This window comes from Lineus longissimus, chromosome 3 (assembly GCF_910592395.1).
Source record: "Lineus longissimus chromosome 3, tnLinLong1.2, whole genome shotgun sequence".
Taxonomy (NCBI): Eukaryota; Metazoa; Nemertea; class Pilidiophora; order Heteronemertea; family Lineidae; genus Lineus; species Lineus longissimus.
The window spans coordinates 28,349,779-28,376,672 of NC_088310.1; the positions used below are offsets into that span (position 1 = coordinate 28,349,779).

Here is a 26,894-nt window from a genome sequence, read left to right on the forward strand (position 1 = left end):
GGATGCGGCCAGCAGCCGCCGCCACTGTTGAACGCCGTCTTTTATTGATTTTTGGCGTGTAATCGTCTTTGAATCGCTACTTTAAAATGTCTGTCACATCTGGCTTGTTTTTTCGTCGTAGTGGTGATAGTCATCTCATCCGACCAATCAATGGGAATGAGTTGAAAGACATAAAAGTGGTGATTGTTTTTATTTTTTTGTTTTAATTTCGTTCGAGTAGTGACCCGATGTGGATCAACCTTGGTTCCAGCATTTTGTTCGCGTGTATCGTTGTACACTGTTATGGGTGAGAACGATACCCTGCACACAAGTTGGATTTCAGTTCGACTGATGCTCATAACATAATGATAATATCATGAACGTCTTTTTGTACCATTTAGGGCTTTTTATAGATCGGTGCACTTGAATGGGAACAACGTTTACGAAGACGTTGTGCCCCGTCTCGTTACAGTAATGTAAAATGCCATGGTGACGTGACGACGGCTAACACTACGTTATGTAAACGTTGTTCCCAATCAATTATCAAGTGCATACTGCATGGGACGGGTCTAGGCCTATAGATCCATGCACTTGATTGGGACCAACGTTTACGAAAACGTCGCGTCACGTCACGTTACACTAATGTAAAATGCATGGTGACGTGACGACGGCCAACACTACGTCATGTAAACGTTGTTCCCAATCAAGTGCATGAATCTATAGTGTCCATAACTGCCAATTACGTTTTAATTTTTGATAATTGATACCGGTATTCATTTAAGTAATCATTTTTCACTAGGTTTTCCTCGAGTGTGATGAAGACAAGAAGGGTTTCCTGTCGAGAGAAGACCTCAAAGTTGCCATGGTTTCCTTGTTCGGTTACAAGCCTTCCAAGGTTCGTGCAGTAGCTACAGTTATTTGGCAAATACCAATACATGTACTATCATTACAGCCCTACCAGTAATGGATAGAATTCCTGCCTATTCTGACCTTCATATACTTCAGGGTTGAAATAGATGGCCAGGACTGACCCTTGTAAAACATCTTATCATGGTTAGTATGTCGACCATTTCCAACTGGCAGCTATATTCATTATCTGCCAGCAATGTGCAACTACAAGACATTTGTTTCAGTACTCCTTGGAGAAGGCACACTGTCACATTACTAGAACAGTTACACTTATATATTGAAGCTTTTCGTGTCACCTTTTCCAGTATGAAGTGGAGAAAATCTTTGAAAATGTCCATTCAAGGAGACAGGAGGAAGAAAACCAGCCTGAAGGTTTGAAGTTACAAGAATTCATTGAAGTGATGTCCAAAAAAATCGCTGTAAAGGATCAAGATGAGGAAATCCGTCAGATGTTCATGGCCTATGATACACAATGTGAGTATGGGTTTTGGCTGAGGATTGCATTTCAAAAATATACAGTGGAACCCTGGAATTTTGTGCAGAAAAAAAAAATTTGGACGGCGGGGTGGCCGCTGAACGGGGTTCCACTGCACTTGGATCCAGTCAGTTACATCAGATATGTATTTTAGGTTTCCTTCCATCTCGTTCCCAAACACTCTCTGTAGAGGACTGTATGTCTTTTCAGGTCATGGATTCCTGACTGTTGAAGATCTCAAGAAAGTAGCTTCACTCGTTGCTCCGCACATGCAACTACAGACGTTAGAAACTGCATTTAGGTGAGCTTATATAAATCGAAATAAATGTAGGTCAGTCAGTTAGCAGACGATTACAGTGCCTAATTGAATGAAGACATTCTTTTGTTGAAAATCCTACCAGTACTTGTGTGCTACAAGGATCTACCACCTCTAAGAACCAGCATGTCAGAAGTTTCCAAACTTTTGGTCTCTTCTCAATTTGTGACAGTCACTTATTTTGCCATATAATTACTCCAGCAATCCTTTACACAGCTTTTTAGGTCTGATGGTGTTTTTGTGTCCTCAAGTCATTTGCCATGTCTGTTGTTGAATAGCAGAGAAGATGAGGTGAGTCCTGCGTGGACAGAATATTGAATGAATACAATCTCTATTCTCTTTCCAGGGAAGCTGATCGGGATGGCGATGGTAGAGTGAGTGTCAAGGACTTTGAATTCATGATGCGATACAACGAAGATGCCAATTCCTGATGTCTTTCCGACATGGACCCAGCAGCTGGACTGCTCCAAGGGCAAGAAATGACAGCTGGACTGTGAGTGTTTGCATGCATGAAAAGTGTTGAGGACTTGGCGCCAATCTCTGGCATAGACTTGCATTGCTGGCACATTCAGATCTGATGTATCTGTTGTGTGGCATCACAGGTCAAGATGGCTTTTCATGTAAGAGTACCACACTCGATGAACTGACCTCTGAGAGCCAGCTTCTTGTCCTCAGTGTAACACAGAACTTGTGTCCTATGGGAAAGTTCTGTCCTGAACATGCCAGGCATTATAATAGGGGAGTTTAGTCTCATTGTTCAACACTTGTTACCAGTCATTTGAAAGATTTTGGTATGGGCTGCCTTCAGTCATGTCAGTTTTGGTGGTTTTGTAAAGAAAGATGCATGTTTGAGGAGTTAAATTGTCCAGAAAAGTATTTGTTTGGTTTTTATTCCCAATAAAACACTATAAAATACTTGTGTATTTAACTTCGTTTCTGTGGAGGATGAATGTTCTCCACTCCCTGCTCCATTGCTGTATTATTCAGCAACAGCCCGTGGCACTTGTCTTCTTTACCATACCATGGCTTGGGTGACATCTTGGCCCATGGTACTGTCAAAGTGTTTCACCAATGCAACAATCACTATGTTTGTATACTAGACAATGTCATACAATGTCAAAACAGGAGGTGGACCTTTTTGCCTATGGCTTTATTACATAAGTTTGTGTACATAAATTTCAATACTTTAGTGTTGATACCTGAACGTAGCTTTCACAAGCAGATCGTCTTCATTCTTATGTTTGTAACAGGTATTGACAATGTGCTCTCTCAGTGTAACAAGTAGGTAGATACAATAATTAAATACAACATTGTCCAGTAGATAAAGTTTTTGGCAAGTGTGAAATGGGTCATCCAGTCGACCTGGAACATGCACATTACTGAACTACGCGATGATACATCGACAATCTTAAATGGCTTATTTACAACAGACTCTGGATTATGAATTGTAAATTGCAAGGACTATGCAGAGATAATAAAACCGTCAAACTTCTCATAAAATAAGATTAACATTCTCCAACAACTAACAGATAGTTACAAACAACACAGTATTTCCAACATTATTGAAAAACATTTGCCTTTACAAGAACAGTTCTGCAAGTTAGTTGGAAGGCATGCCTAATCCCCAGGAAGCTGGGGGATTGATTCTCCATGGGGCTGTGGTGGCCATGAGCCATGTTGTTATTGTGAGCCACAGTCACTATTGTTCATATCACTGCCACAGGAATTCAAATCGTCTGCCCCTGCATTCTCCATTGTCTCCATCATGATACAAAACGCCGGGAAGGCGTACCTTCCGCACCTTGGCAACATCTCCACGATCTTCTCAATCCTCTCAAGATCACTTGGGCACTCCAGGAAATCCGTTACCATGCCTTTATTTATAATCCTGGAAAATTAGGTAAATAACGGTGTAATCAGATTTTATCAAACACTGTTCTTACAATTCAGTTGGCTTTGTGAGTGCTTGAGTGGAGTGCATCAAAAACTATCACAAACTGGACATCTCATATTTACAGTTTTGATTTTATTGATCAACCTTGGACTAGAGTGCACATTAGAGTGGTATGAAAAGCCATACCCCTGGTAACTTCACACTTACAGTACACCCACAAACAGTCCTGAATGGACTCTTCCAATGAGTGACCTTTATAACTTGTAGAGTCCTCTTCGGAAGTGGGGGTGAAAATGACTGTAACTCCTTGACTTACCTGAAAGAAAGTAGCCTTTTCACAATGTCAATGGTCGCAGAAGTTGACTTCATCATGGTTTTTATGAGGCTGTTATGGTTTAGGCGAAGGAATTCGCGATGTTCATCCAGGATTGGTCGCCCAGTCTGTGGTTTTGTTATAACAGCTGCCTGGTCACTGAGAACCATCTCTATTTCAACCATGTTTCTGAAAGAAATCAATTGGTATAATCTTAAAATCTGTCAAATGCTTATGGATGCTATCTGAAGTTCTCTTATAGTAGAAGACCTGACCTGGTGTGTGCATGCGTAACCGGATACAAACACTAAAAAATGTGTTCTTCAAATAAGGACGGCCTTTAATGAAACATGATTAACCATATTGGTATTCAGGATGTGCACTTACTTCATTAGATCGAGTATGTATGTCTGGCCTGTCTGAGCGATTGCCTTGCAGAAGACAGGGAATGCTTGCCTGCCCCTGTGGATGAGGATATCAATCATCTTCTCACATTGTTTTGGTCTTCCTCGCTCTTCTCCCACGTCTGCCACGTCATTTTGATCAAAGATCCTGCACAAGAAAGGGAAGACGTCAAATCATGAGAGTCTGCAAAGTAGTCTTGCCAACGCCAATGGGTTTGTCTCAAGGATGTGTCCCCAGGGCTTCAGATGCATTAGGCTGGGCTGTATTATTTGTTCCAATTCTAATGAAAACAAAAAGTAGAAGATCTGAAGAATGGCAAAATGCACTCATTCAGGCTTGGACCTCGACTCGATAAGGGTTTGATGTGACCTTTATCCAAGCTAATCTGCTCCCCCTCTGATATCTTGTGGCCATCCCTATGTGAAGTAAGGTTACTTACCCTCCAGCCACAAGAACTTCTATGATTCCTTTGGGTACCACTTCATCAATCAGGATGAGTCTATTTTTCTTTAAGATATTGCGATGTTCTGATGGCATTGGAAAGTCTTTTGGCAGATTTTTCTTAAGCAGAGCCATCAGGTTTCCAATTGCAGCATCAAATGTTTTCACATCTCGCTTCCCCAATATCGGGTCTCTTTTGACAGTTTTATTCAGGGCTGTCAACATATCGATAACCTTCATGAATGGCACATGGCGGGTCGGCTTACTCTGCTCCATCATTGCTATTATCTCTGGAACTACTCCAGGTTTAGCGGTGGCTAAGTAATACGCATTTTGGCCCTTGATATCGTAACTGCTGAAAGGGTCTGCTCCTGCCTTTAATAACATCTCTGCCACCTTGATGCAGTTGAACTGGATGGCGATTTGCAGCGGAGTTGTACCTTCGTTGTTTTGTATATCGACATCGCTGATTCTGTCGAGGATTCGCTGATATGTGTCACTGGTGATGCCTGATCCCAGAGATATGTTGGTAAGGGGGTGGTCATAATCCTTGGCAAACTCTGTGGTTGTACTGGTTATATACGCATAATCTTCACAAAGACCCTTCTTTCTTGTCTCATCTTTTGATGCCATATGCAGGGCGGTGTCCCCTTGCATGTCTGGGATGTTGGGATCGGCATTCCTGTCCAACATCAAGTTGATTGCCCCATCAAAGCCCCTGTCCGCTGCGTAGTGTAGAGGTGTTTGGCCAACCTTGTTCTTCAGTAAGAGACACTCATGTGAAGCCGCTCCGACCAGTAACTCAAGTATATCTGCATGTTTACAGATGTGCAGGGGTGTGTTCCCAAATCTATCTTTTATGTCTAATCTACATTTGCCTTTCAGTAGCATGTCTACATATGTCGCCTGCAGTGGTCCGGGAACACTGAGTGCCAAATGCAGTGCTGTCTCATTCTTATCATCGGAAGTTTTATTCAAATCGCAACCAGCATTAATGAGTGTTTGTGCAACCTCAGGTTTGTCAGTGAATTGTATGGCCATGTGAAGGGCTGTGTAGCCTGGACTAACAGCACTTCCCGCCTCACGATCCAACTTGACTTTTGCTGTCTTGATCAAGAACTGTACCTGATGAATGCTGCCTTCCATTGTGGCAGCATGGATGGCAGCATTACCGTCGAGTCCAAGTTTATCTACATCACAACCAGCAGTGGATAATAACTTGGCTACTTCGAGTTCCGCTGACCCTGAAGACTGCATGGCAGACATCATAGCCTCAAGGAAAGGTGATTCGTTGGATTCAGTATCAATGTCAACATTGCAGCCTGCCTCAATCAACGTCTTGGCACAGTCAACATTACCTTCTCTGGCGGCAATCTGGATTGGGGCAAGATCCCTGGAATCGGTCTTGTCCACATCAAACCCCGCTGTAACCAACTCCTGTAAGCAGAGTGGATGGTTTCCCTCCACAAGATTTGCCACAGCAGCTGCAGAGTCTGTCTTGGGGTTGTCGAGGACATCGTGCTTCTTTAAAACTCGGATCAACTCCGGATTTCCCTGCTTCACAGCATCAAGCAGCATGTGGCTTTTATCTTCACTGTCAGGGATTTTGGTCGCATGAGTGAGAATAGTGTCGAGTGCATCTGGGTTGTCCTGTTCGACTGCCCCTTTCATCAAATGAATGGGCTGTGTTTCAACAACTTCTTTCATGAGACTCATGGTCTGCTTTGATGGGTGATTAAGCTTTTTTGCTTGGCCAAGACTATTTATCACCTGAAAAATTAAAGTGGATGTTGAAAGGCTTCATTTCTTAGTTTCCATTATACGGGAGCAATAGGGGATAATAATGGATCGCCAGTGCAAACTGACTCACAGGTTAAAAGCCATCGAAAATTTGATGGTTTGACAGGCCAGGATAGGTCTTTTTCGCTGTGCAAGCATTTCTCCCTGGGTACGTCTCGGAAAAAGTTATGAGCATGTAGAAAGTATCTTTTTAAAGGGAAAAAGGCTGAAAACCTTACCTGTACATTACTGATGCTGTTTGTCGGTTCAAGGGCACTTGCCAAAGAATTCCTCACTTCACCTTCCATTGGCATTGTGGACGATTTCCTGTCAATAAAACCCTAGGCTCTTTACATCTATCTGATGGGACAGTAAGCTGTAGTTCATTGTATCTGGTGTCTATGCTAGGGCAACTAAAAGACCCGGCACAGGTGGCCAGTAGCCAGGAAGGGCATTACTTGGTCAACTTTAAGGTGATCTCGGGGATAGGGATGACGTTTCTAGGTATAAATCATACCTAGAATCAAGGACTGCCTTAGGGAGTGTTATCTTGATTCTTCAGGCTGGTTATTGAAGAGTCGATCGAGGACTCCAATTGTCCTCTTCCAGAGACTTGTGTTCCTGAAGTCTCCATTTCAGAATTGCCCCTTTTGTACACTTTAAGGATTGGACGTTCAACATCAAGCAGGAAATAAGTGGCTGAGGTGGAGACAGAGATGTTAAGGTGGCTTTCATAGAAACTAAAACAAAGTCATCAAGAATTTTTTTCAAACGGAATTCCACAACGCTGTCCTCTTCTATACTTACGTGATTTGTTTCAAAGAGAGATAAAAGCCGGATTGATATAAATCGACCAACAACTGCTTTCTGGACTGTTCTCTATTCTGTCCCTTGTTAAAGTGGCAGCTTGATATGACTGGGGGTACCAATAAGCTCAGTTTGGGCTCCCAGACAGGTGTGATTATGACGCATGGCAGTTTTAGCAAGTTGTTCGGCCTTCACACCTATCCTGGGGTGTTTGGTCATGTAACATTATGACCTCCCTGGCAGGTATAATGGTTTTTACTGCCAAGTTAGTGACTTGGTTTTACTTTCACAGCAAGAATTGTACGCAATCATTGTTCAATTCCTGCACTTCAGAATGACCTCACTGCGAAAGATTGGATGTCATTATTTACAAATGTGGCATCGGGTGATCGTTGACTCTTCTCATAAGCTTCCTTTGGTAAAAGATATTTGTACTTCAGATGTCAGGTTGTGTTTCCAAATATGGCATGTGTATTGTGTGCATTCATCACATGACTAGGGTGTAGCGTTCCAATAATTCCATTCTGTTCTATCAGTAGAAGTAGAATTGTTTTCTATACCACATGTGATGAAGTGATGAAGTTTGAAATGACATTTTTATGCCACCTTCCAAGTATTAGTCATACACGTGGAGTTACCATAACTACACAGCCATTTGACCAAGTATGGCGTTAATTTTATTATCACAACCCCCCTCAAAGAACACTTTCCCTCAATGTTGACACTAAAGTGTTGGTTTACACTCCTTCACTTGAATTCTTCCGATCACAGCTTGGTAAAAATGTTGACTAGTTCCTTGCCAGATGGGATGATGAGATATAATGTGAAGCGGTGTAACGGAAAATGCAGTCCGAGGACAGTGGAGTGCCTTGAGATAATGCTGGGTCAGCAATGATGGCTGATTTGTTGCCCCCCCCCCCCGGAACGTGTCCTCTATTGGAAACTCTTGCTTATCAGTGCTGGAGCTGCACTTTCTTGAGACACTCCTTACATATTGCCATGTTGTCCTGTGAGCCACTGAACATCATTATAGATAAGATCATGGCCAGTCATGTCCAGGATCAATGGCCCACTAAAGATGATCTAGAAAACCATGTGACTTGTTGTTGTCTTGTTGTTGATCCGGGTCATGAATACACTCATATATCCTATGATAATAAGATCAGCATTGTATGCTCATTAGAGAATACAATAATTCTCTTGTAAAATAGGCCATAACATACATTTTCAAGACTATAGGGACATCGGTTTCAACTATAGCAAGAGTGGCAGCTCTTGTCTTGAGCTGAGCCAGCTGGTCAAAGGGTCTACTGGTGCTCAAACATTGCAATGGATAAAACTCGATGACAATTGGTGCCTTGTGTCTTCTTACACCACATCCCTAGGAGAAACTTCAACAGAAACCTTGAGGATATCTGAACAAGGTCAAGATGCCCTGCCGTATGAACTGGAGGAATGTGGTAACCTTCCTAGTTATTGGTGTGGTGACTATTATTATTGTGTACTTGTTGGGGACAAGAAGTAACCACAAGTTGAACATATTTCTACCAGAAAAAACAAAGGACGCTTCTGAGGAATGATTTATTTGAGATTAGTGGAAAACATTCACACTACAAAAGCTAAGGAGTAAGGTGTGCAGGCCAATACAGAAAACAGAGTTGACTTGACTAAGGCCGCTTCCCTCCGGTCTCTGGCAAAATGAACAGTACGTAGCCCTGAGGGAATGAAGCAAGACAGGAAAAGCACAGTGTATTCTTCAAGTACCGGTAGGTATACACATGATGGTATCATTGTCAAGAAAGAGAGGGACAATAACCTTGAGACGACGATTGAGGGGGACTATGTCACAACCATGTCCCCGATCAGTTAGGACCTTGCTTTGAAAAAGCACGTGTTGTGTTTGATGGAACAGGCTCTTGTTTATTCAGTAGGGATTATACCATTGAGACAGAAAATGGACAGGAAGAATCATGATTCAGTATGTTCTATATGCTGGCGAGATGAAACAGGACAAGACAATGGACACGTCCTCTATGCACTGTCCGACCGAGACAAATGTTCCGGTGTTATCGGTGTATTTTACCAACCTATGCAAATGAGCTGAACATTGGCCTCCAAAAGGCCACGTACCAGTGTGGATTACCATTCACATATTCCATTGGTATGAATGGTGTTGAAATGAAAAGGACAAAAACAGCAAGACTTGTCACATTCACGTCTCTCGTCAGATCAGTGTGTACTAGTGAAAAGTGGAAAAGGATACCGAGTCAGTCAGTAGATTTCCTACGGTGAAGATACCTCCATATTGGGATAACTGAAGAGGTAAAACAAGACTTGGAAGCATATTGCATCCATATTTGGACTTGAGCAGGTTTACTGCCTTTCTTGCGACAAATGATTCACATCCACCAAAAGATCATAGACTGTATACATGTACAGAGCTGTTTTCACACTTAGTTAATAAAGCAACATTCTATTTCAATTAAAGTAATTTATTGTAAAAGTTACATTTTTATAAATTTTCTGAAAAAACATGATACTGGCTAGGTGTTAAAGACAACAAGTACAAAAATTTACAGCAGTATTTACACCTGTTACAGAGGAACCTTCTGTTGGCAAGACACCTTCTTAACCAGGACAGTAACAGCAACTCGGCCCCTATTACTAACAGATTTAGTTTGGCATTTACTAAATCAAAAATTAATAAATATATTGCGGGAGTGTCCCATAACAACCAGTTCTTATGAAACAAACCAATCTTAGTCAATTATGGATGGAAGACTTAATGATATCTAACTGAGCCAGGCTGTCACAATTCATCATTGGCCTTGTTTGCATCTGGATTGAATTTCTCTGGGTAAAGTCTCACAAAATGATCCATGTATCCAACAACAGGATATTTCTCTTTGTAGACGCCGGTGTAAATCTCTTCAAGGGAATCGAGTTGATCTGGTGTTAAACCTTCCTGAAATCGAAGATATCAGGGATAAGAACAGAGCAAGCTACGAGCTTTATAGGATTTCGCCGCAAAGAAGTAACTAAAGACACATCGTGACCCTCAAAGCTCTGACTTTTCTTTATCCTCCACTTGGTATGCTCCTCCAAGACTTAGTATGATAGAGTAGGAGGAGATACTAAAAAGCACAACATTTCTTCAGGCTTTCCTAGTATTTTCAAGTTGTTCGCACTTAAGTCTAGGCATCACATGGATAGCCGGTATTAAGAATTCAACACAATGTGATGAGAGCAGTTCTGTTTACAACTGACAAAGGACCCTGTTTACAGATAGGTTTTTTGATGGGTGTTTTCCGAGCAGACGAGTGGGAAGATCGTTACCAGACTAGCATTGAGATCTTCTTCATCTAACGTCATCTTGGCCACCGCGCGTGTGGCATCTTTTCCAACAAGAGCATTATAGGGAGCACCAGCACCATAGAAATCTAAAAGTCAGAGATGAAAGGAGTTAAAACATTTAAGCATTGATTAATATTTGTATAACAATATGAAATCTATCATGACTGCAGGCAACAATTGGGAAGAAGAAGCCCCTACTTGATTCATCCAAAACATTACTTCTAATATATTGTGTGAAGAAACAGGATGGCTCTACTGCAGACTACAGTTGGTTCAACCGAGGGGCTGCTATAGAAATCTTTATAGGAAAATACCAGTCCAACAACTGCTGACATATAGTTCAAGCTGAGAAAGAACAGGTGGTGAACTCACTTTTTCCTGCAGAAACATCAAAAACCACACCTTTCACTGCCATAAAGATAGGCATGGCAGGCTGAAATATAAAAAGGCCTTCAGTTGTGTTTTTCATGCAACAAAAACAACAATATCTCATTTCAAACTTGACACAAGCCAACAGTTTGAAGAGTGAGCAGACTGCCAACGGTTTGAAGACATAGGCACAACCTGCCAACGGTTTGAAGACATAGGCACAATTGATCGTGACTTGCCCCAAGCCAGAACAGATAACGACTACATGCATAGATTTCTGAAGTCGGTACTTGGCCCATGGTTCATGAGAACATGTCACATATAAAGAACCAAGTCAATGAAGTGGCCATGGCCAAGGGGGAAGTTCTATTATTTGATGACAGATGGCAGGACAATCAGCACTGTACATTTGCACACAAAATGCCTGTGTATGTTTTCTTACATCAGAACCATCGTATTTTGCAATATCGGCTGGAGTGAATATTCTGTGCGCCAGGCCATCGACTAACTCGATTATTTGCTCTCCCTTTATGATAGTCAGGAGACAAATTGGGGCGAACAAGCACAGGAAAATTAACTTGATTGCACGAAAATTTTCTGAAAACCAGGAAGTCGCCATCTTTCGGCTTGTGTCATCTCGATTTCTATTGGCTACTTGAAAGAAATTGACCAATCACGAACCTCGATACATTCTATGATGGAAATAACGGGGTGGGGACCAAATTGTGGACGACGATCGTTTCCGCAAAGGAAGATTTTATTCTGAAAATCATCCAACATCAGCCATGGATGACCAAGGAAATAAAGTCATAGTTTGTGATAATGGCACAGGGGTTAGTATAGATCTATTGTGCATGTTGATTTTTCGACAAAATGGTCCGATGATCGCAAAGAAACCGGTTTTGGTCCACTGTATTGGTCTGCTGTTTCTGCTTCCTGGTTGGTTCATCGCCATCAAATAGTTGCCCCTGTCCCTTGGCCTCCACTAAGTCCAATATAACTATGATATCTCTGAAGGTGATGCAGTGGCAATGAAGTTATCCCGTACATAAGAAAAGACGGTGGCATGCTGTACTAGAGTAGGGGTAGGTGCACTGTGCAGGACCTGCGACTGTGTTGACGATTCACTCGGAGATCGTGAGATTGACAATTTCGTGAATTTGTCCTAGTCCTAAATGGGAGTAGTTTCCCGGGAATCCAGGATCCTGATCCTGCCTGTAGGCCACTGGTCAACATCATTGTGTCTTATGAGACTTGAATATTTTCAGGTTTCTTCATTCATCATTCATGCCCATGGCTCTATCTTTTCAGTTCGTCAAATGTGGATATGCTGGTGCCAACTTTCCAGCGCACACTTTCCCATCGATGGTTGGGAGACCTATTATCAGGTCACAAACCAAAATTGGAGACATTGAAGTCAAGGTAATGGAGTGTCTCGAGGAATCATGTTACATGGTGCATGAAGCCCAAAGGACTTTTGTTTTCGTAAAAATGTTTGTATTTAGTTTCTGCAAGGATGATTCCTTGACATTGACAATGAGATGAAAAAGCAATTTGACCTCTAAGAAGTACTGAGCAGAATCTTAACTACAAACAATACCACGTCTGTTGCCTAAAGGTAAAACTTCTAAAATTTCAGCAAAATGTTACATGATCCTTCTTATGAATTTGTTTTTAGGACTTGATGGTTGGAAGTGAATGCAGTGCTCTTCGCCAGATGTTGGAAGTGAAATACCCGATGGATAATGGCATTGTCCGGGATTGGGAAGACATGAAACACGTGTGGAACTATACATTCCAAGAAAAGTTGAAAATTGACCCAAAGCATTGTAAAGTCTTGCTCACTGAACCTCCAATGAATCCAGCAAAAAATAGACAGAAAATGGTAGAAGTAAGTATCAAAATCATTGGAGAAGTTTGAGGTATTGCTCTTACGTGATGTCTTGGGCATAGGAGAGGTGTTAAGCTGTGAAGATGCGCGTTAATGGCCCTGCTATTGTTTCTACTAGGATGAACCTTCTATTTTGACTCAAGGGTGAAATATCAACATATCCTCTAAGAAGTACTGAGTAGAAACATTTGTCAGTGGTGGCCAAGATGTTTTGTGTGTGTTGACAACTGCACTGGATGTCCAGCAAGGTTCACTTCAGATGATGACATGTAATCTTGTCTGCATTCTCATCCACAAGACAGTAACTTATGCCCCTTTCCTTTCAGACAATGTTTGAGGAATATGAGTTTCAAGGAATCTATGTTGCAATCCAGGCTGTGTTAGTTCTTTATGCCCAAGGTATGTATGTTAATTGCACTACAGATGTAGAATTAGCCAAGTGCTGAAATAGTTTCTGTAAGGATGAATCTTCGATATTGACAAGATAATGAAAAATCGATTTGTCCTCTAAGAAGTACTGAACAGAAACAACTAATACTCGTTAAGGTTGGACTTTTCGATCAGCTTAATACCATGGCGATGTGTGTCTTTTCAGGCCTTCTGACTGGTGTAGTTGTGGACTCTGGTGACGGCGTGACCCACATCTGTCCCGTGTACGAAGGATTTGCTCTTCCTCATCTCACTAGACGTCTGGATGTTGCTGGCCGAGATATCACCAAGTACCTTATCAAGGTGAGCAAATGTCTTCATCTGAATGTGAATCTTAGGGGATTGTTGATTCATGCCCTTTAAACCGATAGGAGGCTTTGCATGGACTTAGCTTGTAAAGGGTTAAAATTTAAATTTTAAAAAAATTTCAAGAAAATTTTAAATTTTTTTAAAAAAATTAGAAATTTTTTTTTAAAAATTAGAAAATTTTTAAAAATTAAAAAAAAAATTATTTGAAAAATGTTTGGAAATTTTTTAATCCTCCAAAGAAAAATTGTAAAAAATTTCTAGAGAAATTTTTGCAAATCAAGTCCTGAATGTAAAGAGGCATGAAGATTCAGCGGTTTACAATATTCAACATCGTTGTGTTTATCTTTTGCAGCTCCTTCTCCTGCGAGGCTATGCTTTCAACCATTCTGCTGACTTCGAGACGGTGCGAATGATAAAAGAAAAGCTTTGTTATGTTGGGTACAATATAGAGGAGGAAGAAAAACTAGCCTTAGAAACAACGTTTTTAGTCGAATCTTACACAGTAAGTATCAAGGTTCTTTGAAATGAAAATATTTCTCAATAGTTTTGTAAGATTTTCAGGCAGAATTTTGTCAACCAAATCTTCAATGACTTCATTCTAACTTTATGTGACCAAGACTGAAACTCACTATGACTATTGCTCTCACTACTGCAAGGATGAAACTTCAATTTTGATACAGAATGAAATATCAAATTCTCCTCTAAGAAGTACTGAGCAGACAGTGAGTAGTATGAGATCAATTCCAGAATCTGTGGAAGTGTTCATTGTTCAGTTGTGAGTAAGTGGGATGAATGTACTCTTGTTTCTGATCAAACTTGATCCCTCCTCCTGTAGATTAAGGTTAATCATGTGATCTCCTAAGTATAGAAGTTCATTTTGTTCTTCCAGTTACCAGATGGGAGAGTCATCAAGATTGGCGGAGAGCGCTTCTCAGCCCCTGAAGCCCTCTTCCAACCTCACCTCCTAAACGTTGAAGGTGTAGGTGTTGCTGAATTGCTCTTCAACACCATCCAATGTGCCGATATTGACACTAGACCGGAGTTCTACAAACACATCGTCCTGTCGGGAGGGTCAACCATGTACCCAGGTCTCCCGAGCCGACTGGAGAGGGAGCTCAAACAGCTCTACTTGGAGAGGGTGCTCAAAGGAAACACATCTTCATTGGCAGTAAGCATTCTTTCAGCATATTCCATAGTTGATGTTAATGTTCTTAGAAAGCTTCCCTGAGATGGACCAATGATTGACAAGTGTTTCTGCAAGGATGATACTTTTGATTTGATTCTCAATGAAATATCAGATTTGTCCTCTAAGAAGTACTGAGCAGAAAACAGTGTATGACTTCATTGATTTCATATTCGTGTATTCATCACCGACTGGAATGATTTCAGAGAAAGTTTACCCTGTACAACTGGGTTAAGTTTGCATTTTCAATAGGGATCATAACGTCAACTTATCGAAGCCTATCTTGTCTTTCTTTTTCAGCGATTCAAGATTCGAATTGAAGATCCTCCAAGACGTAAAAACATGGTATTCTTAGGTGGTGCTGTTCTTGCCGATATTATGAAAAATAAAGAAGATTTCTGGATGTCACGTCAAGAGTACCAGGAGAAGGGAATTGGCGTTCTAGAAAAATTGGGAGTGGCTCCTAAATAAACAGTTTAGACATTTATAAGAAGTGCAGGATTATATTTATGCTGTCTGGCAGGCCAGTCCTTGTGTTGCATCGATGCAGAGGATTCATTGATATTTTCTATTGTTTTAGGGAAAGAACCGGCTTGTTTATTGTGGTATTCTGACCTAGAGTATTCCTTAGATTTCAATTTTCACCTAACACCACATGTTGTTGGCAAATCTTGGTAAACAGCAGCATTTTGTGTTGTCCTTGAGTTGTTCTGCTTTATAAAGTTTTCATCCATGACTAGGACACCGATCATGTAAACTCAAGGTTACTGCAAAACCTTTTATTTTATCGGCAGCAGAATCTAGAAGACATAGGTCCGAAAAAATTAAGGGGTTTACAATTTACAGATTAATTCAATGAATTAGGTGGTCTTATTTAATCAATCAATTATCGCTTAAGAACTTAAAACCGCTAAAAATGGTAGTTTGACGCCTAATCTATATTTTACTGTATAAATACTGGTAGAAGATTGGTTCAATTGCATGTGAATAATCAGGTAACATTTCTATAGTTTGCATCAATCACAAGTGAAGATGCTACTTTTTAGCTGTAAGATGATGTGGATCGGACTCACTAGGAACAACGAAGTGTCTGTGCCTCACTCCAAGGCTTGAAATCACATTTCTGGTCACAATTGGTGTAAGCAGGAGCAGAAGACACTGTGTGAAATGTGCTGTTAATTGGTGGCTATTAAACGGTGAAAGTTTAGTAATGTGGAGTTATTCATCCGTGCTGTGATTTGATTTAAATGGTGATGATTCAATGTTTGTTTGGCTTGATTATTAATGTAACTTATGTAATCTCAGACTTAATATAAGATCCATAGAAATCTACCATGTTAAAGCCTTTATTCTTTCTAAAATGTAGCTTGTTTCAGTCTGACCGTCACTACACTTGTTTAACCTAGTAAATCCTGCAACAGATGGGCACTTATTTCCAGTTTCCACTTTGATTATATCTAGGGCTTATTTAGCTTATAAATCGTATAGTTTGTTTTGAGGCTTTGTACTTACATGTAGTTATCCATGAAAGTCTAGACTGGTTGAGCCGGGAACTGTTATGGATTGGTCAGGTTGTGGTTTGGGAGATTTCAGGATGGGGAAGAATTGGGGGGGGGGGGGGGGTATATTTTATAGATACTAAGTAAAGGGGAGGGTAGGATCCATTCAATCCCAGTTAAAGTCATTCTTTGTCCGTAGCTCTCCGTACTGTTTTGATTTTGATTGAAATGGTTAAGTGCAGTATGTGCTCTCCTTAGTTTGTGCAGAATGGTTTCTGGATTGGGCTGGGAGATGAAAGTAAACTGGTAACTGTTGTACATGGATGCGCTATGTAAGAACAATTGGATTCACGTGTGGATCGAGAACAAGGGTGTTTTGTGTATAGTTTAATTTACTGCTGTATAGTATTGTATATAATTTGAATAATATGAGTGTAGGGTCGTAGTATACAATATTGAGACCTTTTTGGTGATTTCATTTATGTTTTTATGGATTTTTCTCTCAATTCTCCTTTAACCCTGTAAGCCCTGTGGACTTGGGTGGACCCTGGCTCTGATAGGAAACATACTGTATATTAGACACTGAAATGCTTGGAAATACAAAATGGAACTGATTTAGAATTTTGAAAACTTTCCTTGGCATCCTCGGTTTACATTACACATGTTGTCAGTTATCATGGTCTTCTGGTTATGAAAATATGTGAAAAGAGCAGAGGGCCTTGAGTATTGAAGCTGTGTCTTGCAAGGAAGGGGTTAAAGGGGAGTCTTATGACCCATGCACCAGTTGATCACATCCAAGAACAACAGTGTACTGGCCCTGTATACTTTCTCAAGATTTGTAAAACAAATAATGACCAAATACTTTTCAAAGAGAGATATGTTTAGTTGCTTTGTTTACTTGTTGAGCTGGTGAGAGAGGAAATTCAAGTTGATAGATGCAGACATGATATGTGCACTTTTGGGCATTCCACAGATCTATTGAGAAGCCCACTTGTCGATTCATTTGTTTCCCGCCACGAAAGATGTGCGAAAGCTTTTCCTATGACTGAACATGCCCTGCTTTGCTTGGTGAGAGTTGATGTGCAGAGCAAGTTTCAAGCTTCCTGCAGATAATTGGACTCTAGTCATATGCATGGTAAAGTGAGTACTTGTCTAGTATTCATGTAATCGCTGATGATAATTAAGTTGTCCATTACTCATCAAGTGTCCCTGACAATACCTTATCCTATATTGACTTGGTGGTCTCCATGTAGGTCATGGACGGTGATAGTGAGACATGGCCTGTGGAAAAATGCCCAGTATTGGTCAAGGGTTATAGTCATGTGGCATATGTCCTTCAGAAGTTAGTCTGCATGCTTGTAGTTTTGTGGTTGTAGTTGTCCAGCAAAGGAAGAATGGCTGACGTTAAACCAATTAATGACTCCACTGAGAACAGTGATGAGGAAACGCCTCTCATTGCATCACAACCAAAATGGCGGCAACCAAGAACGATCGTAGTCGAACCCTTGCTGTGCATTGTGGCTATGTGTTGGAAAGGTCGGATTCCTCTGATACAGTACTACCTCACGGAACGGTTTACTTCACAGAATCCAGTGCTTTCAAATGAATCGTATGCTCCTCTAACGAATGGGAATGATACATGTTCTAGCAACCGCAGTGACCCATGGTACATAGCAACTCAACATGTCCAGGAAAAGACCTCGCAATGGATACTCTATCAAAACATGGTGATGTTCACTTTGGCCTTGCTTTCTGTGCCATTTTACGGTGCGTTTTCTGACTACGCTGGCAGACGCATTGTCCTTTTGATCCCCTGTGTGGGCTTTGCACTCCACATGTTGGTGAATACATTGGTGATCTTTCTGAACCTGGAGCCGTGGATAATGCTCATAGGAGCAGCGATCGATGGCATCAGTGGTTCACCGAGAGCATTATCTATGGCAGCTTGGGCGTACATCGCTGACACGAACGTCAAAGAAGCACGTGCGAGACGCTTTGTCTTGTTGGAGGCCTGCTACGGCTTTGCATCAGGAGCTGCTCAGATTGCTCTTGGGTATTGGATAAAAGCAACAAGTATACTACCTCCCTCTATATTTCTGACAGGATGTCTGTTGTTCTGCTTCATCTATATCATGTTCTTCGTCCCTGAGCCACGAGTCCTGAGAAGAGAGAGACTTGGTGTCTGTGACTATCTGTCTGGTATGGTGCAGGTTTATACCAAGAAAGATCCTGATGGACAACGTCATCGAGGACAGCTCCTGATACTCCTACTTGCCTTGTTCCTTTACGTCACACCAGGGACAAACAAGGCATCCTTGCTGACCCTCTTTACGACAGACCCTCCTCTCTGTTGGGGAGCTGTCTTAGTTAGTTATAGTTATGGTGCGATCTACACCTCTGAGAACCTCGGCGGTCTGGTGGGTGTACTGGTCTTCAAGCGGCTTGGCCTGACTGAAGCTGGGATAGGTGTGGTCTCATTACTCTCTGCCTTGCCTTGTTATGTCATGATTGCATTTAGTTGGAAGACTTGGATGGTTTTCGTTGGTAAGTTGAATCATATTGACCCTCTGGATCAAATGCTCCACTTCCTTCCAAATTGTAGTCTGTCGGTCTCGTAACAAAACCCACTGAAGTGTTCCCATATCAAGGGTGTGGTTTTCCACAGCCAAGTTGCAGTCAGCTGCTGAGAGATGTGTCAATCAGTGTCTTGTCATAAAAGGCGTAATATTCAAATCTCAGTGGTCATTCACCTTGGTTCACATGCTAAAATCCAAAGAGGACCTCATCTGTCTTCAGTAAAACATCAAATCAGACCATTGACTGGTTGTGCTTCTGTCCCATTATCAGGCCACATCCACGCCCACATTCATAAATCTCATGCCATATTCTTTTCAGCAAGTGTGTTTGTGTTATTCGGCAACCTGATATATCCCATGATCGTGACCCTCATATCAAATGCCTGCGAAGCCAATGTCCAAGGTTCGTATCCTGTGTAGATGGATGTAGTAGGTGCTGGGGGTCTTTAGAGCTCTGTCTCTCTTCAGCGCTCTCCACTGTATCAAGGGAAATGTACTGTCGGGCATTGCCCACAGTCATGTTAGAGCCAGATGTTCCTGGGTGTTGTGTCTGGAGGATTGTGAGGTTGTCCTCTCTCATAATCAACAGGTGTCTTCGGGAAGAAGTCACAACCTGGAGGAGAGAGAGAAGATGGCTTAGTTGTTGTCGCTGGTCTAGTCTCACCAGGTTGGATGTGCCTCTTTAGAGACACTATGTTACCCCAGCACATGGTGTTGTGCTGTTGGATGTGAATGTCCCTTAAATTGACACATCCAACCCTCATTGCTACCAAGAGACAGCTGTTCCAGTGAGAGCAGTATTTGGCTTCGCATCTCCAGCTTGATGACAAGACCTGGTGCTTAGCCAGAAAATCGTCCCTGGATGGTGTGGAGTAGAGCATTAACGCTACAATGAAGTCTTCTCTTCCAGGTTCAGCGATGTCAGGAGTCATCTGGATTGACACGCTCTGTTCCCTCTTTGGAGGTGTGCTGCTCAATGAGATATATCAGGAGACACTCTTCTTTATGAATGGGTTTGTCTTCCTCGTCTGTGGTGGCATGGTTGGCCTGAGTCTTCTTGTCTTCATTTGGTAAGTGTGCTGAACCTGATCCAAAAACCTGGAGAAGCTTTTCGTTATTATCTGGTTTCTGTCATTTTAGCCAATATGAGCTTAACATACGGCTGGTGTAATAGGTAGAATTGGTCCGTCTTTCACAACCAATGGCTGGTGTAGCAGGAGGAATGGTACCCTGTCTTTCATAACCTGTGGCTGGTGTAGCAGGAGGAATGGTACCCTGTCTTTCATAACCTGTGGCTGGTGTAGCAGGAGGAATGGTCCCCTGTCTGTCACAACCTGTGGCTGGTGTAGCAGGAGGAATGGTACCCTGTCTTTCATAACTTGTGGCTGGTGTAGCAGGAGGAATGGTACCCTGTCTTTCATAACCTGTGGCTGGTGTAGCAGGAGGAATGGTACCCTGTCTTTCATAACCTGTGGCTGGTGTAGCAGGAGGAATGGTACCCTGTCTTTCACAACCTGTGGCTGGTGTAGCAGGAGGAATAGTCCCCTGTCTTTCACAACTTGTGGCTGGTGTAGCAGGAGGAATAGTCCCCTGTCTTTCACAACCTGTGGCTGGTGTAGCAGGAGGAATAGTCCCCTTTCTTTCACAACTTGTGGCTGGTGTAGCAGGAGGAATAGTCCCCTGTCTTTCACAACCTGTGGCTGGTGTAGTAGGAGGAACAGTCTCCTGTCTTTCACAACCTGTAGCTGGTGTAGCAGGAGGAATAGTCCCCTGTCTTTCACAACCTGTGGCTGGTGTGGCAGGAGGAACAGTCTCCTGTCTTTCACAACCTGTAGCTGGTGTAGCAGGAGGAATAGTCCCCTGTCTTTCACAACCTGTAGCTGGTGTGGTAGGAGGAACAGTCTCCTGTCTTTCACAACCTGTGGCTGGTGTGGCAGGAGGAATAGTCCCCTGTCTTTCACAACCTGTGGCTGGTGTGGCAGGAGGATTAGTCCCCTGTCTTTCACAACCTGTAGCTGGTGTGGCAGGAGGAGTAGTCCCCTGTCTTTCACAACCTGTAGCTGGTGTGGCAGGAGGATTAGTCCCCTGTCTTTCACAACCTGTGACTGGTGTAGCAGGAGGAATAGTCCCCTGTCTTTCACAACCTGTGGCTGGTGTGGCAGGAGGAATAGTCCCCTGTCTTTCACAACCTGTGGCTGGTGTGGCAGGAGGAATAGTCCACTGTCTTTCACAACTTGTGGCTGGTGTGGCAGGAGGAGTAGTCCCCTGTCTTTCACAACTTGTGGCTGGTGTAGCAGGAGGAACAGTCTCCTGTCTTTCACAACTTGTGGCTGGTGTAGCAGGAGGATTAGTCCCCTGTCTTTCGCAACCTGTGGCTGGTGTAGCAGGAGGAACAGTCCCCTGTCTTTCACAACCTGTGGCTGGTGTAGTAGGAGGAACATTCTCCTGTCTTTCACAACCTGTGGCTGGTGTAGCAGGAGGAATGTACAGACCATTGTCCTTCATGAAAGTGCCTTGTGTGGGAGGCGATTGACATCGAAAGAATATCTTTGCCGAGTTTGTACAAAAATGTAAGTTACTCTACAATTCAATCTTATTTTGCAGTGCAACTTTCGTGATAAAACAGCCACAGCATGTGCCAAAGTAAAGCTGTCTGATGAGGTCCACAAGACTCCTGGAGCAGTCCATTGCGTCATCCTAATTGGGTCTCCTTATGTGAGGAACGAGGTCGGTCCACTGCATCCTGAGTGTAGTCTCCACCATCATGCAGCATGTTAGGACAAATTGCCCAACTCATGAGATCAGAGGAAGGGAAGGGACCATCACAAATTACTTCACAGAATACAAAAAGATACAAGAGAGTTGCAATATTTCAATTTATTCATCACATCATTATTTGCCAATCAGCCCAACTATAGGGTAATAACTAACATACATCTAGTAATTCGTGACAGTTCATTCACACAACAGATTGGTGCAGTGCAGCACTAGTAGCCGTCAATATTAACCACATTTGGGACGATAAACAATGATTTTCGGAAGTCCAGACTCAGAATAATTAACCTGCCCCACTTTACCCTACAGTCGAATTATCTTTGCCTTCTCAAGGCCGATCCTGTGAGGTCTATCACAGTGCAATATATCCTCTCGTCCTGTTGATAAAGTTATCACATTAAACAGTTGGAAATGATCTTGCGTACTGGTCAATGTGATATCCAGTCCATCCTCCTGGATACAGAAGGTAAACACACCTCCTTGATAACTAATACCAGTGAGAGTCAACCTGGTGACTTGGTCAGGAAGACTTGGATTGAACTCGAGGTGGTCCTGTCTGATCCTGAAACCACCGTATCCAAATATCATCGACTGTAGAAGTCCTCCCATGCCCGTGATGAAGTTGACTCCTCCCTGTCCACCTATCACCTCACTCCAAACCTATAAAGACAAGACAATTAAAGTAAGATAAACCTCTGACAGAGAGACATACCAGACTATCAAGGCAGATTACATTCGTCCTTATGATCCTTACTCACTCCCCAAGACAACACAAGGTTGCGAGATACATCTGGAATATGTAGAACCTCACCTGGAAAGGTTGCTGGACATGTTTCATGTTCTTCATGAGAAGTGTATGCGCCTTGTCATACTCAGCCAGCTCTAACCACCCGATAGCTGACATGGTCCACGTCATTGCTGGACCTTCTGGGTCGGTCACCTGAGAAGGCAAACAATCGTTTAAAACAGAAGAATGACTCTCTCGAGGGTGTTTCTGAGGGCCTCAGTTTGATTCCCAGTCATCATGAAAAGTGACTTTCTCAGGTGACAAACTTCTCTCCGGGGTCACCTGTTTCCTTCTACACATCATTACAAATTGCTCAATACTGTTTATCGAGTAAGTCATGACCTTGACAGAGACCCTAACCTCATAACCATAGATTTTACAGCGCATGTACTTACCGCATCATAAAACGTGAGATCGTTCCTTCTGACATGTTCAGGCATGTCCATCATGAGTGGGAATCCCAACAGGATCACGTCTGCTTGTTTGATGGGGTAACCTGAAATCATAAATTGTTACCGCTCGAATGATCTTTGCTGAGAAGAATCAAATTAAGACATATTTGGATCAGAAAATTTCTAATGCCCTCTTCGGTAGACTTAAAGGAAGACAACTGTATGCTCAGGCCACCCTGAACTAACGTGTAGAGCCTACAGAGATACAACCAAAAGGTGGTAGAATCTTCATGCAGGCTGTGTTTTCCCCTCAGAGCTCAACTGGACTTAGTATTAATGGAAGCCGCAGAAACCATCCTAAGATCCAAACTGAGAGTTCAAACAGAAGAGACACTTTGAAAAAAATAATGAGAAAACGTTGCAACTCACCTCGCCTGTATCCTTCGAATTCTGGATGGAACTGTTCATCTTCGTCAAACAGAATAACCAAGTCATCTGCTATCTTGAGCCAGTTGGGGTCACCGGTCGAGTTGATCTGAAGAGATCGACTGATGTCCTCATCAGCTCTCAGAGCAAGGCTTGCCACATAGTTAGTGTAGACCGAGTTATGAATGGATTGGCGCATTTCATCTGGAGGCATCACACCTGGAAAACACATATCAGTCCTAAGTGTAAGATATCTTTTAACTCCTGAATCGGTGAAGTATTATTAAGTACAAAATCATGCAAATGCAGTACATTCATGCTGTGTTGCAGTGCATAGTTCAGGTCCAAAGTCATTTTTCATGGGACATGGTGATGAGCTCTCCACAAGGGAGAAAATCACTCGACTCAAAAACCTATCACTGTTGCAGGACACTTACTGAGGATTTCAAACTTCCTCTTGTTCTGATCGTAGCTGACTCTACCGTCCCAGAATCGACTGATAGCGGTAACAAGCTCACGGCCGCCTTCCTCAACATAGAAGTCAACATCTTTTGTCATGCACATGTACTGTCTGAAGGCAAAGGATATGTCTCCAGAAATGTGGATCTCATTCTTTGCATAGACTTCACCGGGACAAACCTCATGACCTGAAATAAAGACCCACATGATTGGTAAACAAGTCATGAAAAAGAAATGGAGTTTTGAATATGAGATCCTGACAAACTACGTCAACTTAAAACAACAAATAGCCAAATAGAGTGTCATCAAAACTCTGCAGTGATGCTCAATATTATCAATTACACCTGGTTCATTTTATCTTTGATGGAATAAAGTCATCATATTCTCATTTAAAGCCCCCATCGCTACTCACCAGTGTAAGCAATCTCCCAAGGAAATTGAGCTCCAATATTTCCATTCAGCTTGGCGTTTTCTTTAGCTGCTGCCAGGGTGCGTAACCTTGTGCGGAGGAGGAGCTTGCCCAAGTCAGGGAACATCATTAGAACACCAGGGTACATCCACGTGTCTTGGTCCCAGAACACATGCCCAAGATAATCCTGACGAAGACGAGGGTTGATATATTATCTTGATAGAAGAATAGCAACAAAGGCCTACTTGTTAAGTGGTAAGATTAATAAGCCGTACATCATGGATTCAATAATAGACACGAACACATCACATTGCTTCTGACCTTAGGCAAGTCACTTTACTTCAGTTTAGCTCACCTCTGATGTATCCCCATGCGCCAGGTCTGAGGGGCTCAACCCAATGAAAGGATCAGATGGATCATACTCCAGCTGGATGCTGCTGAGGATGTAGTACATGGCTCCAGACACGGCCCGGGCCAGGGGGAGGTTACCCTCCAAGATGATAGCGCTCCTGGTCCACAGGGCATGCCAGGCAGCGACATGCGACTGTAGGAGCTTGTCTGTTAGTGAATGGATGATGGCTGGAAAAGGAAATAATGTCTTACGACAAATCCATCGTTTGACAACTGAGAAGTAACACATATTCTGCATTTGCACTTGGAAAACAAGGTCACTAAATGTTTGCTGAAAAGCTTGAACTTCAAAATGTAAGTGGTGATTTAGCAAGGTGTAGACCTACCTAATGCATATGACCTCCTGGCATCCCGTCTGTCTTGAGCAAAAGAAGCATAGAACAACCACTTGATGCGCTGCGCTTTCTCAGTGGATGGGACAGGTGGCACAACCAAGGATGACAGCAAGGGATCATAGTAAATGTGGATGCTTTGGCGACCGGATGTCAGCGTTTCTGAGGTGTATGTTGTACCACGCATGTACCTAGAACAAGTCATCAAAGCAGTGAAAGGCTGGCTTCCTTCATCAAAGGTGAATCTCACATTGTCTATACGGTTATGCTGAAAAGTCTTTTGCGATTTGATAGACGAGACAATGGTGACATCCCTGGTGAAGTTAGTAACCTGATATCAAGTTTCAATTGCGTGCACAGGAATGAATCAATATGAAACATGAAACAAGGAAGGTAAGTTGACCAAGAAGTGGTCCTGTCCAAACGTAAAACACTGAAAACAAATGGAAATGAACTGATACAAACCCTTACTTCCGACGATTACTTCGACGATCAAATCGGATATCATAACTTTTCTTGCCTTTGTTGTTTTTCAAAAACACTTTCAAGGCCGTCTGGTTTTCCTTGTGTATCCTGATGACATCGATCTCAGTCACAAGTAGATGGGTCTTTTGGCGGTGGGCGTAGACCTTCTTCTCTAAGATGAAGTCATCACCGTAGATCGTCTCCAAGTACATTCCTGAAAGAATCACAAATCACGACGAACCTAAAATTACTTAGATGAGAGCCAAGAGACAACTAGGACATTTTTAGAACACAATTTTGGCAAGAAACCTACGCTGAAATGACACTAACTTTCACTGAAGGAAATCATCATATTGTAGACTGGTCACACTATGCTACCAAAAGCATCAGTCATTGTCACACTATTAGCAATACTTGATAACTGATCTTACCATTCATCATGTTAAGCGTGTATAAACGCCTTGGTTCCACATTAAATCTCGGTTCGAATCTGTCAATGATGCAGGACACCATTGAGGGAATCCTTGCCCTGTGACTGTGCCCCCCTCGTCCATTATAAAACCCATTCATCAGGATTGTATCGCTGTCCACAACTGTGCCAACGTGACCATTACCAACACTCGTCATGAAACATGCATCTGGCAGCCTGTAAAGAAGCAAAATACAATTGAATGACTTGGGTCAAATAGGTCATACCCAACAAGAATCAAGTATGTCATTTTCAACCAGGACAATGTCTTGAGCTGCTAACTTGGATGATACCACAATCATATCACACAAATCAGGCATCTTTTTCACATAAACACTTACGTCTCATTAGATATGATGAAAGCATCTTGAGGGATGAGATGCTCGATCGAGGGCAGAGCAGCAGACCTCACGGCATAGGACCTCCCATCATGAATCTGAGTGTACATAGATATATTCAAAGTCCCCGATATCTCCTCTATCCCCCTGTGCAAACTCTCATGGATGGAATCGGAAGTGCCATCTCCTGAAAGATGATTTCACAAAATTATAACTTTCAAGAGGCAAAATGTTCGGAAAAGCTTAAAATGAATATAAGACCTACTACTAAACTTACCACTTTCTGTTCCATTATCTGGGATCTCAGATATGACCGTTTCTGATCTTGTTGCCAGCACAAAACAGAACAGGAAGAGAGACAGAGGGATCCTTGAACCACAGGAGCCTGGAACAGAACAACTGAATGTGAGACATGTTGCTGAATATCTGCATTATTTTCTTATATTTCTGGTGAGGGGCTCAAATACAGGTCAATCCAAAGTACGTGTATATCCACGCAGCTCTTGTATTGTGGCCATGTGGTGAACATTTGAAACATTAAGTGGACATCTCCGGATGTGAAAGGTACCGCAAGCAGTGAGGTGGAAAGTCGAGGTTTCACCACTGTGACACAATGAGTGAGTGATGATCGGATTCAATATGCTACATGTAGGCCATTGAACTTTTCTGTTTTGCGATGCATGTGAAACATTTTAGGTTGCCG

The 26,894-nt window shown here is 42.4% G+C and overlaps 5 protein-coding genes and 4 non-coding genes across 9 annotated transcripts; 7 read left to right on the forward strand and 2 right to left on the reverse strand.

Annotated features, from left to right (window-relative positions):
• Position 1: 1 nt before the first annotated feature.
• LOC135485291 (EF-hand calcium-binding domain-containing protein 11-like) lies at positions 2–2,567 on the forward strand. Its single transcript, XM_064767154.1, has 5 exons — positions 2–179; positions 779–874; positions 1,194–1,362; positions 1,574–1,664; positions 2,026–2,567. Exons 1-5 carry the CDS (start codon positions 87–89, stop codon positions 2,108–2,110), a joined length of 534 nt encoding a protein of 177 aa, XP_064623224.1. The 5' UTR covers positions 2–86; the 3' UTR covers positions 2,111–2,567.
• A 7,222-nt stretch (positions 2,568–9,789) lies between these two features.
• Positions 9,790–11,663, reverse strand: LOC135484553 (neudesin-like). Its single transcript, XM_064766144.1, has 4 exons — positions 11,484–11,663; positions 11,045–11,105; positions 10,655–10,758; positions 9,790–10,283 (listed from the first exon to the last, which is right to left on the reverse strand). Exons 1-4 carry the CDS (start codon positions 11,658–11,660, stop codon positions 10,128–10,130), a joined length of 498 nt encoding a protein of 165 aa, XP_064622214.1. The 5' UTR covers positions 11,661–11,663; the 3' UTR covers positions 9,790–10,127.
• A 62-nt stretch (positions 11,664–11,725) lies between these two features.
• On the forward strand, positions 11,726–17,226 carry LOC135484552 (actin-related protein 2). The gene is made up of 8 exons (XM_064766143.1): positions 11,726–11,874; positions 12,353–12,463; positions 12,720–12,932; positions 13,259–13,331; positions 13,528–13,664; positions 14,023–14,172; positions 14,560–14,838; positions 15,154–17,226. Exons 1-8 carry the CDS (start codon positions 11,827–11,829, stop codon positions 15,322–15,324), a joined length of 1,182 nt encoding a protein of 393 aa, XP_064622213.1. The 5' UTR covers positions 11,726–11,826; the 3' UTR covers positions 15,325–17,226.
• Positions 12,552–12,620, forward strand: LOC135485756 (small nucleolar RNA SNORD61). Its single transcript, XR_010446629.1, has one exon. It is a non-coding gene; the product is annotated as a small nucleolar RNA SNORD61 (small nucleolar RNA).
• On the forward strand, positions 13,389–13,457 carry LOC135485758 (small nucleolar RNA SNORD61). The gene has a single exon (XR_010446631.1). It is a non-coding gene; the product is annotated as a small nucleolar RNA SNORD61 (small nucleolar RNA).
• Positions 14,322–14,389, forward strand: LOC135485759 (small nucleolar RNA SNORD61). Its single transcript, XR_010446632.1, has one exon. It is a non-coding gene; the product is annotated as a small nucleolar RNA SNORD61 (small nucleolar RNA).
• LOC135485757 (small nucleolar RNA SNORD61) lies at positions 14,927–14,995 on the forward strand. The gene has a single exon (XR_010446630.1). It is a non-coding gene; the product is annotated as a small nucleolar RNA SNORD61 (small nucleolar RNA).
• Positions 17,227–17,706: 480 nt separating the features above from the next.
• LOC135484557 (proton-coupled folate transporter-like) lies at positions 17,707–21,709 on the forward strand. The gene is made up of 4 exons (XM_064766153.1): positions 17,707–18,896; positions 19,248–19,331; positions 19,839–19,998; positions 21,533–21,709. The coding sequence occupies exons 1-4, from the start codon at positions 17,747–17,749 to the stop codon at positions 21,573–21,575; spliced, it is 1,437 nt and encodes a 478-aa protein (XP_064622223.1). The 5' UTR covers positions 17,707–17,746; the 3' UTR covers positions 21,576–21,709.
• A 78-nt stretch (positions 21,710–21,787) lies between these two features.
• LOC135484556 (protein-glucosylgalactosylhydroxylysine glucosidase-like) lies at positions 21,788–26,681 on the reverse strand. Its single transcript, XM_064766152.1, has 12 exons — positions 26,469–26,681; positions 26,195–26,378; positions 25,816–26,030; positions 25,391–25,598; positions 24,914–25,110; positions 24,532–24,755; positions 24,180–24,363; positions 23,746–23,955; positions 23,312–23,527; positions 22,886–22,986; positions 22,515–22,643; positions 21,788–22,363 (listed from the first exon to the last, which is right to left on the reverse strand). The coding sequence occupies exons 2-12, from the start codon at positions 26,299–26,301 to the stop codon at positions 22,007–22,009; spliced, it is 2,148 nt and encodes a 715-aa protein (XP_064622222.1). The 5' UTR covers positions 26,302–26,378; positions 26,469–26,681; the 3' UTR covers positions 21,788–22,006.
• Positions 26,682–26,894: the final 213 nt, after the last annotated feature.